The 14,235-nt window shown below is 36.8% G+C and overlaps 1 protein-coding gene across 8 annotated transcripts in view; it reads left to right on the forward strand.

Annotated features, from left to right (window-relative positions):
* Positions 1-14,235, forward strand: part of CEP126 (centrosomal protein 126) — a 93,516-nt gene that overhangs the window by 32,241 nt on the left and 47,040 nt on the right. For 7 of the 8 annotated variants that reach the window (XR_002782541.1, XR_002782542.1, XR_002782543.1 and 4 more), the window contains exons 3-4: positions 1,239-1,384; positions 12,923-13,034. Coding sequence is in view for 4 of the 8 variants with exons in the window: in XM_011369441.2 (XP_011367743.2) it covers positions 1,239-1,384; positions 12,923-13,034 (258 nt within the window). In the remaining 4 variants the exon portion in view is untranslated. Of the gene's footprint in view, positions 1-1,238; positions 1,385-12,922; positions 13,035-14,235 lie in introns of those variants that run through there. The other variant, XM_023536126.1, reaches the window with a different exon arrangement.

Genomic DNA, 14,235 nt, shown 5'->3' on the forward strand with positions numbered 1-14,235 from the left:
CTATGGCAGTTCATGTCAATGGGCCCGCCTGGGGCAATTTGTGGGTAGGGTGGGGTGGGGTCTCAGAGAGACAATTGCAGTCAGATCAATATATCTTCAGTCTTGCTGAAACTTTAGTAACCGTTCCCACATTCCCACAGAAGTCCCAGATCGCAGCAAGACCAGCTGCTGTCTGGGACTGGCCCACAGGTCCCAGATATCCACCCAAGTTTGTGCTGGCAGCAGTGATCTGCCTGAAACTATCTTGGAATTGCGGTTCACAGCACTAGCTGCCAACTGGGAATGCTTGGGCCTGAATTGGTGCAGAGCGTGGTAACCATCAGCAACAAAAGCCTAGGCGATGGCTGAATCTCTCAGGCCAGTGCTTCCTAATGTCCCTGTGGGAGGGGTCTGCACAGTCAAGCTGGCATGGTCTGTAGATTACCCAGTAGAGGGGCTGGAGTAAGGCACAATGGTGGCTGTTCTTCCAGCCTTTGTTCTGGCACCAGATAATGCAGACTTTCTCATTATGGATCCCGGTGAGCCTCTGACCCACTGCCAGTGTCTTGGGTGAGTGTCTACAGGTCAGAAAGCCTATGAGCGGGTCCTTCGAAAGGGTGTCAAGGGTTTCAGTCTCCTTCCATCTCACCCAGATGGCCGGAATTCCCTCTGGTTTTTACAGTCAGAGTTATTGGAATCTCCTTTTCCCTGTGCTGGGACCCTGGGTTGACGAGCCCCTGAATGAGGCCAGGACCCGGCTCTCCTTCAGGAGAGCCTCTGCAGCCTCACTCTCCCTCCTTGTGATCCTCTACCACAAGAGGGTGCAGGTCCAGCCCCATTCACGACTTTGCACCTCCTACCGGCTTAGATGTGGCTCCTTTATATTATCAGACATAGGTGTTAACAGTCAGCTGGACTTCAGGTGATCCTCCACGTTGATTATTTTATAATTTGGTTGTAATTTCAATGCGGACCTGGGAGGAGACAAACCCTGCTTTTATGTAGTCCTCCATCTTCCTGCAAACTCCACTGTAGCAAAAGACCTGGATAAAGTTTTGAAATGACCACTTACAGATATATTTAAATTCTTAGCTGAGGGCTTTTTTTTTCCATTTCAAATGTGTTATTTCTAAGTAAGTAAACGTTTTAAGTATGAAAACATCATTGCATAATAAATGCACTGTTTTTAAAGTATTTTGTGTTGAGATTTTAAAAATGTATTGTCTAATTCTGTTATCTTCTTTATGTTTTAAATATAGAGCTTTTGAGGAGAAACGAAAAGAACAAGAAGAAAAAGAACACCAAATCAGAGAACAAATACTTCAACAAAGAAAACAGAAGTTTGAAGAAGTTACTGAAAAATTCCAGCGTGCCCATATTCCTCTTTCACAGAGGAGGAGAGCAGGTATCTTAATTTCTAGAAGAATATGAGAACTAAATGAAAGTTATAATCACATTTGACTTGAGCAGACAATAAAATAAGTAACAAAGTGGAAATTTAAACTAAAAAGATTCATATGACTTTTTAAGTAGTATGACTTCAACCAAATGAAAAATGGCAATTTAATTTAGGTTGAATTTGGAGCATATTTTGTTGGCTCTTTTAGTAAATTTTAAACATTCACATGTTTCATTCTGCTTCATAATGGCTTACAGCGTTTTGTCTTTTTAAATTGATCTAGTAAGAAGCTTAATAAAGGAAATTTTAACATTTAGGTTCAGTAAATTAGTGTCACATTTACTGACATTTTGGTTCAAATTCATATTTGAGAGACTGGCAAAATAAAAAGAGTCTACAGAGAGATATAATGCAACAATCTGAAACCTGGAACCAAATAAGAATTTAAATATGATTATGGTTCAGTCTTTAGTATCCATCTACATTTTTTATACCTTAAATAGTAACAGAATTAGCAACAAAATGTCAAAGCTTCAAATAGAAAAGGGATAGGCAGCTTCTTTATGTATTCAACAAAGGAATGTTATACCAAGTATGTTGTACCAAGTTGTACTAAGCCCTGGGCTAAGAGGAGATACAAAGAAATCCAACTCACAGCTTATTGTGGAAATGAGAGTAATATAAACAACATCAATAAATATGATAGCAATTGCCATAGTAGCAGAATGCAAAAAGTACTGTAAGAACACAGAGGAAAGAACACTAAACCTATACAGGGACATCCAGGACATCACCCCTGGAAAAATGACTTAATTTCAGTTTTGAAGAATAAGCATTTTGCCAGGCAAAGAGAAGGTGAAAATCTTCCCAGAAGAAGGTACAGTTTTTGCAAATAAATTATGTATTTCAGTATACCGAAGCATCAGATGGAAAAAAAGAGGAAAAAAAAAAAAGGATCTGAGGCTAGAAAAATAAGTTGGAACCAGTTTTCAAACTTAAAGTTTCTTAACTGGAATGTAAGCCATTATTGTGTCAGTAAGAGATCATACTGTAAGCAAAGGTAGCTAGTAATACTGCTAAAAATAATAATAGTTTAAATATGATAGAGGTTTATTTTTCTCTCGTATAATTTGAAATCCTGAGGTAGACAGTCGAAAGCTGGTTTGACAGTTATGCAGTTTCACTGGAAACCCAGACTCCTTATGTCTCTTAGCTCAACCATCCTTAGTATGTGGTTTAGCTTCACCCTGATGGTCACGTATTAGCTGCTGGAGCTTTAGCCATCATGTCAGTGCTGCAGTCAGGAAGAAGGAAAAAATGTAAAGGACAAAATGGTATACCTCTTAGCTACCTTTAAATTGTTTATATCTTTATTTGTTTATATCCAATTGGCACCTCCATCTGCAAGGAAAACTGAAAAAAAAATTTTTATGTGGCTATATTACCACCATTAACAATATAGAGTCCGTTGCCAAGAAAGAAAAGGAAAATTGATATTAGGTAGGAAACTAGGGGTCTCTGCTATAAGTAGACTTGTTTGTTAGAAAGATAATTACAGTTACAACATGGAAGATGCATTGAAGTAGAGACATACTAGATTAGACAGAGTAGAAGGAGATTATTCTAGTATTTGTGGTAAAATGTGTTAAGCTGCTAAATTAAAGGACTGCACTGGATAGGATAATAAGAGCTAATATAGTCAGGAGGTATAATCAATAGGATTCGGTCCTAATTGACAGAGCAGTTGAAGAAAGGCCAGGAGAACAGTCCCCCTTAGCGCAGGGCCTCTCACACATTTTTAGCATTCAATAAGTACTTTTTTAATGAATTAATTTTTTTGGCAGGTAATAATAATATTAATCAAGTTTACAAATAAAGAGGAAAATTGGGTTAGAGGTAGGAAAGATCATTTACTAAATTTTAAATGCATTGACTTTGAGCTTCCCATGGCTCATCTGAATGGGGAAATCAAATCATCGAGTAGAAATATGGGTCTAAAATTTAAGGAAAAGATATTAATAGAAATGTATATTTAAGAGTCACTAATGAGTAGATACATAATTGATAAATGAAGCCATAGGAAAGATAATCTAAATATCAGAATATAGACACAAATTGAGGATGAGTCCTAAAATAAAATTCTTTATGCACACTAAGTATGTACTATAGGTGGAGCAAGAAAAACAAGTGGATTTTGAAAAGTGGTTATCTAGGAAGCATATGGGAAACAAAAGTAAACAAAGAAAATAATATATAAGAAAGCAAAAGAAAAAGTAGTTTTTTTAAAAAAAAGAAAAAGATGTGATCAGTTGTGTGGCTGCAGAGGCACCCCTGAAGGAGACAGGAGTCCTAGCCCTATGTGGGGGGCTCCGCAGCCCAGGAAGAAGTGTTACCACAAAATCTGACTATAAAAATCAGTGAAGATTCTAGCCATTAGGGTGAGATAGATGGAAGGAAACTGAAAACCCAGATGTCCCCCGCTTAAAGTACCCATGCACAGACTCACCTGCAGACACTCACCCTGGGCTCCAGCAGAGAGTCGGCAGCTCAGGAGGCACAAGAGACATATGAGGAAAGACTGAGTTGTATGGTGCCAGAGCAAGGGCTGGAGGGGCAGCCACCATTGTTCCTTTTTTTGGAACCCCCTCCAGAGCAGTGTACAGATGGGAGCCATTGTGCCTGTGTTGAACCCTTCCCCCGCACAGCCAATTTTGAAGCTGCATTGGCCTGGTGAGATCAGCCCTCCCTACCCAAACCACGAATTGTCCACAATGGCCTGTTGCCAAGAAGTCACCCCTACCCTGCCCCTTCTCGGGGCCATGCATTCTGTGCAGGAAACAAACCTAGGCTTGATCAATATGCACAATTTAGGGCAGACATGTGGTGGCTGACCACTGCTGCCAGCATGAGCTGCAGTATCTCTTGCATGGATCACAGGGCTTTGTGAGCCTGATGCAGATGGCAGCTGTCCTCACTGTGATCTGTGACTTTTGAGGGAGTTCACAGACTCAGAACTGGCAGCAATTCTGATGCTGTATTGGCCTGATGGTGCTGCGTCTCCCTGATTCCCTGTCCCACCCAATCCATAAATTACCTGTGGTATGCTCATTCCCAAGTAGCCAACCCCACCCCGTGCTTTCCTTGGGCTACAAACTCAATAGCAAACAATAGCACTCAGCTCCTGCAGCCCGCACAAGGCCTGTGCATCACTGGAGAGACAGGTGGCAGGCCACAAACCCTGCCCCAAGCTAGAGTATTTTTTAAAAGACCTCAGGTGTTTGCAGACCTGAAGTGGGCAGCAACTGGCCTTGCTGTGATCTGAGACTTTTACAGGAAGCCATAGATAGCACTAACATGAAAATTGACACTGCAGTGACTAAGGGAAATCTGCTTATTCTATCTCAGTGACTCCCTGGGTCCCCACCATCGCAATTCGTGTACCACCCAAAAGGCTCTTCCAGTTGCACAGTCTTATGGGTAACTGGTAGGCAACCTCAGAGCTTAAGGTGCAATAGACCTTTTGCTAAACTGCCCCAGGCTTGATACTGGGGGTAACTGGACTGCGGCTTACAGCATTGTCTCTCCCGCTTACCTTCACATCCAGCATAGAAGGCAACCATCCACGATCGCTTTGTGTCTCCGACCAGGTAGCCTCAAAAAATGAAAGGCAGCAGCTGACCTTGGCCTACTTGGGAGCCCTTCCAAAGGGGCCACAGAACCAACACATCTGGAGGCTGGCATCAGACACAGCAGAGCAACACCTGACTAGCCTCATAAGTGGTACATACAAAGGGTGGTCTCAACAGGTACCCAAGCCTGCTAGGGCAAATTCTACTCTAAGAGTCAGCCTCCACACAGCAACTCATACCTTGTGGGCATGGCCAATCTCCAATTAATCAGCCTGAGAGTCAATCCCATTTACTGACATGCTAACAGCAATAAAGCCTTAGCTACAACAGGTGAACACACACAATCCATACAAAGAATACACCCAGAGCCTCTAGCACAGGTGATTAGGGAGACTACGCCACAGGGCCACACTGGTAACCTACTACATAAGGCCATCTGGGAAAGGCAGAGAGACATAACAAATCTTCCTAAAACATAGAAATGAACAGAGAGGCAACTAAAATGAGAAAACAAAGACACATGCCACAAATGAAACAACAAGAGAAAACTCCAGGATAAAAAGAAAAAACTAAACTAAATGAAGGCAAGCAATCTACCAGAGACAGAGTTTAAAACATTTGTTATAAGGATGCTCAATGAACTTAGGAGGACAATAAATGATCTTAATGAGGACTTGAACAGTAAGCATAAAAAAGGACATAGAAACCATAAAAAAGAATCAGTCAAAACAGAAGAATATACGATAACCTAAATGAAAAATATACTTGAAGGAATCAACAGTAGATTAGATGAAGCGGAGGATCGAATCAGTGAGTTGGAAGACAGGGTAGCAGAAATCACCCAATCAGAACAGCAATAAGGAAAAAAAAAAATTTTTAATAAAGATAGTTTAAGAGACCTCTAGGACAACATGAAGCATACCAACATTCACATCATGGGGGTACCAGAAGAAGAGAGTGAAGGATTGAGAATCTATTTGAAGAAATAATGACAGAAATCTTCCCCAACCTGGTGAAGGAAAAACAGATACATAGATCAATAGAACAAGAAGAGAGACCAGAAATAAATCCATGTCTATACACTCATTTGATATATGACAGAGACAATAATATAAAATGGGGTAAAGACAGTCTCTTCAATGAATAATGTTGGGGAAAACTGGACGTATACATGAATAAAAATGAAACTAGACCACCTTCTTACACCATATACAAAAGAGTAGACTCAAAATGGATTCAAGACTTAAATGTAAGACCCAAAACCATAAAACTTTAGAAGAAAACATAGGCAGTAAACTTTGATATTGCTACTAGAAATCGTTTTGGCTATATCTCCTTGGGCAAGGGAAACAAAAGAATAAACAAATGGGACCACATCAAACTAAAACGTTTTTACACAGCAAAAGTAACTATCAACAAAATGAAAAGACAGCCTACTGAATGGGAGAAGATATTTGCCTATGATACATCTGATAAACGGTTAATATCTAAAATTTATAAAGAACTCATACACCTCAACAACAACAAAAAATCCAATTAAAAAATGGGCAGAAGACCTGAATAGATATTTCTCCAAAGAGGAAATACAGATGACCAATAAACATATGAAAATATTCTCAAGCTCATTAATCATCAGAGAAATGCAAATTAAAACCACAATGTGATATCACCTCACACCTGTCAAAACGGCTATCATCAATAAATCAAAAAACAAGTGTTGACGAGGATGTGGAGAAAAGGGAACTCTTGCATTCTATTGGTAGGATTGCAAATTGGTACAACCACTATGGAAAACAGTCTGGATGTTCTTCAAAAAATTTAAAATGGAACTACCTTTTGGCCCAGCAATTGCACTTCTGGGTATTTACGCAAAGAAAACCAAAACACTTAATTCTATGCAAAGATCTATGCACCCTTATGTTCATGGCAGTGCTATTCACAATAGCCAAGTTATGGAAGCAACCTAAATGCCCATCAACTGATGACTGGACAAAGAAGTTATGGTTCATATGTACAATGGAATATTATTCAGCCATAAAAAATTGAAATCCTACCATTTGCAATGACACGGATGGACCTAGAGGTTATTATGCTAAATGACGTAAGTCAGAGAGAGAAAGATAAATACATATGATTTCATTTATATGTAAAATCTAAGGAACAAAAAGAACAAACTAATTGAAAATAGACTCGCAAATACAGAGGACAATCATGACAGCCAGAGTTGAAGGGGGTTGGGAGGCTGGGTGAAAGCGCTGAAAGGTTAAAGAGGAACAAGTTAGTAGTTGAGAGATGGTCACAGGGATGGGGAGCACGGAATAGGGAATATAGTCAATAGTATAGTAATGGCTATACATAGAGCCAGATAGGTGATAGAGTAATCAAGGGGATCATTTCATAAATTATATAAATGTCTAACCAATATACTGTATACTCGAAACAAATTTAAAAAATAAAAAATATATAAATAAAAATAAATAAAAACAAGGTCCAGATCAAGATACATAATATTCTGATTCCATGTTAGAAAAGAAGAAAATTAGAATATATATTTATATTGCTTGTATTTGCATAAAGAAACAGTGAAGGAACACATAAATGACCAAGGAGAGCAAAACCTTCAAATGTGTATCATATATACTTATTTCTGAATATGAATATATTACCTATACAAAATAAATTAATAATTTAAGAAAATTCACTATCAGTGAAGAACAAAACTATGTGAGATGACAATTTGTCTATTATTTTAGTTTATTCCCAAAATATGAGTGTTTTATGAGTGTTTAATACTAATGTTTTACCACATATGCATAATAGCTGACTCTTCTCTTTGCTACAAAGAAGGGCAACATATTGAGGGTTTCAATAAGGTTAGAAAATTGTTAGAGTGAGAATATTAGAGTAAAAGATTGGGAAGGATTGGAGCTAGTGGATTAAATGATATAATAAAGCCCTAATACACAGTAAGTACTCAAAAATGTAGGCTTAAATTATCATCAGTGAATGAGAGGTATTGACTAGAGGTCATTAGATAACAGCAACAAGAAGTAGTAATGGTGGCCGTAAATTGACCTAAGTTAGTTTTAGTTAGTTTTGAAGTTCTCTTTGACAAGTGGTAGAAGTTAATAAAAGTAAGTCTCAGACTATAATCTAGCATAACTAGACATTCATTAGCAAAACAGATGCAAAAAAAAAAAAAATCATATAACTTGTTCAGTAAGCTCAATAAAGTCTCAGTTCTCTATCCTTTTAGGTTCTCTGACTATACCTTAAACGAAAGGCCTACTTAGGCATACACAGCCACATTCCAAAGATTGAATTCTGTACCTTCTGGCATTGAACAATCAGAAATGTTCTTATATTAATGTCTGGACCCAAGACTGATTAGAGATCAAGCTTCAGATGCCATCTATAAGGGTAAAGGATATAGACCTCCCTAGATTCTTATTCTGTTCATGCAGCTGTTGAGAGTGATTAAAATGCTTGTAGCAAAATTCACTTGTTTTGAATACCTTTAATTTCAACAAAGAAAGCCTATATTTAATATTCACCAGGCTACTCAACAGGCTATTATTTTCACTAATAAAAACCCATTTTGGAGATGTCAGGGGCAAAATGGCATAGATGATAGAAGCTGCATTCTTCCCCTCTTGCAACCACATCAAAGTTGAGACCGAAACACAGAGCAAACAGCAAGCAGAGTTGCCTGGGGGTCTAGAAGGACAAAAGCCCTACAACTAGGGAGAGAATGAGAAATCACCCTGCAACAATTAGAGGTAGGAGGGAGCGAAGACACAAGACTGCCCGGTCCCAAGCGGCTGAATAGGACAAAAGGTATGGCAGCAGCAGACAGCAGCAGCAGTAAAATGGCCAGTCCACAACCAGACTTTTAGGGTGACGGACCTGCTTGTTCTGATCACCAGCGCCAGGTCAGCTATTTGGAGGGCACCAAAGATTTACAGGAGGACACTGAGTTGTCAGAGCGAGGACTGGAGGTGAGGCTCTCTCCTGGGCAGAAATGCTGGCAATATCCATTGTTCTTCTGTTGAGCCCTCCCCACTCCCAGTGTGCGGATGCAGCACTGCCATAGCTGAGACATCATCAAACTGGATAACAGAGGTTGCTCTGCCCAGAGGATTTCTGAAACTCCACCTCCCTCAACTCATGGCCCTACCCAAGCCACATCCAGCTGTGGCCTTGGCAACTCCTGTGCCACTTGCTGAGCAGCGCCAAGACTCACACTGGTGGCAACTGACCTCAATTTCTGGCGTGGCTTCTTGAGACAACTATAAGCACAGCATCTGTATATTGCTTCCTGAATCTTAACAGGTGGCCCCGGAGAGACACAGGCTGGGGCTAAACGTGGCCTGCGACAGAACCCCTCTCAGAACTATGCTACTGGACACTTACTACCAGAGCCACACTAATAAGACCGAGAGACTTAGAAGCTTTGATTAGTACATAAAAACAGACAGGCAGGCAAAATGGGAAAACAAAGAAGCAAAAACCATATGAAAGAATAGAACATAAATCAAGGAAAAATGGAGTCAAGCAATCTAACAGATGCAGAGTTCAAAACACTGGTTATAAAGATGCTCAATGAAATTAAGGGAAGTATAGATGAACTCAGTGAGAACTTTAGCAAAGAGATTAAAAAAAAAAACATAAAAATGGAGATAAAAATTATAAAAGGGAACCAGTCAGAAATAAAGAATACATTATCTGAAATGAAGAGTATTTTAGAGGAAATCAACAGTGGAGGAAGAAGAGGATCGAAACACCAATATAGAGGATGGAATAGCAAAGGACACCCAATCAGAATGGCAAGAAAAAAGTAACTAAGAATACAATAATTTAAGGATCCTATGAGACAAAATTAAAGATGACAACATCTTTGTCATAGGGGTATCTGAAGAAAGAGAACAAGAAGTTGAATATATATTTGAAGAAATAATAATGAAAAACTTCCCTAACCTGTTGAAGGAAATAGACCTACAACCCCAGGAAGCTCAGAGAGTCCCCAAAAAAATGAACCCAAAGAGGCCTGCACCAAGACACATCATAATTAAAATGCCAAAGGTTAAATACAAAGAGAGACTCTTAAAAGCACCAAGAAAAAAAGCAGTTAATTACCTATGAGGAAGCTCCCATAAGACTGGCAGCCGATTTCTCAAAAGAAACTTTTCAAGACAGAAGAGCTCGTCACAAAATATTCAAAGTGTTTGAAAACCCAGGATCTACAACCAAGAATACTTTATCCAGCAAAGCTATCATTTAGATTCGAAGGTCAGAGAAAGAGCTTCCCAAACAAAAATAAGCTAAAAGAATTCATCAACACCAAGCCAGTATATTACAGGAAATGTTGGAGGGACCTCTTTAAAAAGAAAAAGCATGTATCAAAAACATGAATAACGAATGGTGATAACTACATATTTATCAACAAGTACCTCAAATGGAAAAGAATTAAGTGCTCCAACCAAAAGATAGGGAAGCTGAATGGATAAAAAAAAAAAAAAAAAAAAACCAAGACCCCTATATATGCTGCCTACGAGAGACTCACTTCCAATTAAAAGACACACACAGACTAAAAGGAAGGGGATGGAAAAAGATATCGCCTTGGTAAATCCTAGAGGATATTGCGCTGAATGAAGTAAGTCAGGTAGAGAAAGACAAATACCACGATTTCACATACATGTGGAATCTAAAGAACAAAATAAACAACAACAAAAATGGAAACGAACTCATAAATATAATATTTTGAGGGCTACTAGACCATGAGAAGGGTTGGGGGTTTGGGGAGGAAGGGATTGTGAAAAAGTGCAAAGGGATTAAGAAGTACAAATGGATAGATAAAAAATAGTTATGGAGATATAAAATGTAGCATAAGGAAAATAGTCAACAATGTAAAAAATATGTAAGGGGGAAGAGGGTAAATAACTTGATTTAGTGGGCTGACCATTTCATGAGTTATATAGATCTCTAATCACTATCCTGTACAACTGAAACTGATATATTTTTGTATGCCAACTATAATGGGAAAAAAATTCATTGAATTGTACAATGTAAATATGAGCAACTAATTGTCTATTATACTTCAGTAAAGCTGGGAGAAAAAATAATCTAGATCTTTTCCATTGTATATATTTTCTTTATCATATATTATATGCACACAAGTGATACTGCTTTACTATTTTTTTCCATTTATCTGTCTCATCATATTGTTTTAATTACCTAAGCTTTAAAACATTTTAATGTCTAATAAAGCAAGTAATCTCTTCCTTTTTGTTTATTTATCCAGAAATTTTAATTGTTTTGATGATTTCCCTCAAAATTAAGTTGGATTTTTAAAACTTGGTTTGCATTAAATTTATTCATTGATTTAGAGACTGACAGATGTAAAAGATGTGAAACCTTTTTACATATATGTGTTTGTATTTTATCTGTAAGTGTATCTCTATTACATTTATCTACATGTATTTATCTAAATGTATGTGTAGATATTTATACACATTTATTTGAAAACATATGTAGACATGTGTTTAGTTATTTATATGCTCATATGACATTTTCAAGGCTAAAATTCTAGCTAAATGTCTTCATTAGGGAAAATGAATGTGGCAAAATATTCTTCTGCTCCCACCATAAACATTTAACTATTTAATTGGGAGTTTTACTTTAATTGAATCAATTGGTGATTATTAGTAAATAAAATTTGCACTTAGATTTCAAAAAAACTATTTTCGACACTAAATATGCTAATTAAAAAGTGGTCAAAATCTATAGCTTGATAGTATCTGCCTCAAGAGGATTGGTTCTTTATGATTAGAATATCTAGCAAACAATCTCATAACTGTGTATTCTTCATTAGTATATACTATTACCCCTTGATTAGGGAAATGGACCATCTCTGGAGTTCAAGTTTGAACTAACCCATGCATAATTATATACTGGTTTCGCTTAAACATTTTAGAGTAAGTAATAAACATTGTAATAATAGAATAGCCTAATGACATGGGTTTTTAAAGGAGAAATGAGAAAACACAGTTTGGAGGTGTCAGTGAAGAGCAAAGTCAACTGTGCTACCTCCAGGCCTTGAGTTATATGTAGTATGTGATGGGAGAAAAATAATATCTCTACTTAAGAGGGCTTCAAGAGAAGCAGTATTCTTAAAAGACACCTGTTTTAATTTAAACAAGAAGCTGAATTAAAGGTTATGCAAAGTAGTGTGTGGATGAGTGTCTGTATAATGTATGACTTTGAACAAGTCACACACATTCTCTATGCCTCAGTTTCTCCAGTTGCAAAATGAGATTCAAATAACATCTGCCTCTCAGATGGGTACTGGGTTTATTAGAGTGATCACTTCATAAGTTATGTAAATGTCTAATCACTATGTTGTACACCTGAAACTAATAAAATATTGTATGTCAGCTATCATTGAAAAAAATAAAAATATAAACATTTTTTAAAAATAGGCCAAAATGAGCATTAAATTAGATAATACAAAGTACTTAAAAAAAAATGTCTATAACAGTAAGTGCTCAAAACATGTTGGTATTTTTACAGCTTCCCCTTTTCTTCATAAGAATATTTATAAATTTTGTCAGAAATATATGGAACTCCAAGATCAAATATAATAGGGTTTGCATGCAAAAATGAACAGCCTCAAAATTTCTCAAAGTTTCTTTTTTCCTGATAAATATCCTTAAAATTGGTGATGAGAATTTTGATGTAACAATTTCTCTTTGGAGAATTATATGTCTAAATTTAAACTATTTAGATTATTCTAAAAAATATTTTCTTATTATCAAAGTTTTAAAGTAGTATTTTATCATTGACCAGTTAAATTATATATAAAGAGATCATTGAATATGATTCTGTACTATTTGATCTTTCTTTATTATCTCCTCAGTTTTTCAAAAACAAGTTCCTCCATTAGAAGAAGCCCTCAAACAAATTCAAGAACCCAATTTAAAATCAAAAGTGAACTTTCCCTCTTCGCACAGACCAACAATAAACTGGAGGTAAGGAATTTATGATTATAATGTGTAAATATTAATGCACAACAATTGAATAGCTTTCTAGTTGCTGAGTTTGTAGGCCTTTTTATCAGTTACTTCTCACCTCTAAGGTAGAGTGGAATATAAATTGCTTCATGAATAAGGAAAATTTTCAATTTGTTGTCTTTAGTATTATAGTGCTGCTTATGTTGAATAATTTTCTATGGAAACTATCATCAAAACCATTTTAAAATATTGATATTGGTTATTCATCTTTACTGATGAAAAATTGTGTTGATTGGAGTAATATATATAGGTAAAAGGAGTAACTATATAGTAGAAATGGGTTTTCCTCAATGAAAATCTTCCCTTGTTATCGTGAAAAAGCTGCAGTGTCTCCTGCTTCCTCTCCAAGGTTATCTTAAATGAGTCATCTGGAAACAATAGAATGGACCATCTAACTACAGAGTATCCTCTGACATCCTGTATTTTCCATTTATTTATTACAAATGTTTATTGAAGCTATTGCATGTATAGCACTAGATCAAGCACTGTAGAGGATATGGAGAAGTATAACATTATAAAATATAATCCCTAGTATATAATGTAGGAGAGAAGTGAAATAATGCTTTAAAGGTATAGAATAGTACCAAATGAGTAATAATGATAATATTTAATATTTATTTACATAAAAACAGCTACACTTCAGACATGAATTATGTTACTATTTTACCTGTACATAGTGTTATTTACCAAGTATTTCCATTTTTAGAATACTTGTGGCCAATAGTTCCCTTGATCACAACTAAGGACAATTAAATTCATCCTTAGTCTTCATTATAGTTCAGGAAAGACCTCAAAGAATAGTAGACTCTTCATCAAAGCTTTGAAGAAAACAGAAATTAATCATAAAACAAGTAGGCAAATGGCATTCCAGATAGAGGGATGAGCATGTGCAAACGCCAAGAGTAATTGAAGGAAAGATGTGTTGTAGGCATAAGAGTGTGGCTGAATGATAGAATGGAAAATACCAATAGCTTGGCTAGATATGAGATTGGTGAGATAAATACATCTGTATGCTTAGGAATATAAACTTTTATCTTGAGAGTTTAAGAGATGTCAATGAAGGACATTAAGCAAATGGATGATAAAATCAGCTTTTCTTTTTTAACATCATTCCATTCTATTGTGAACAAGTATGGATAATGGATTGAAGAGGACAAAA

This window comes from Pteropus vampyrus, unplaced genomic scaffold, assembly GCF_000151845.1.
Source record: "Pteropus vampyrus isolate Shadow unplaced genomic scaffold, Pvam_2.0 Scaffold148, whole genome shotgun sequence".
Classification (NCBI taxonomy): Eukaryota; Metazoa; Chordata; class Mammalia; order Chiroptera; family Pteropodidae; genus Pteropus; species Pteropus vampyrus.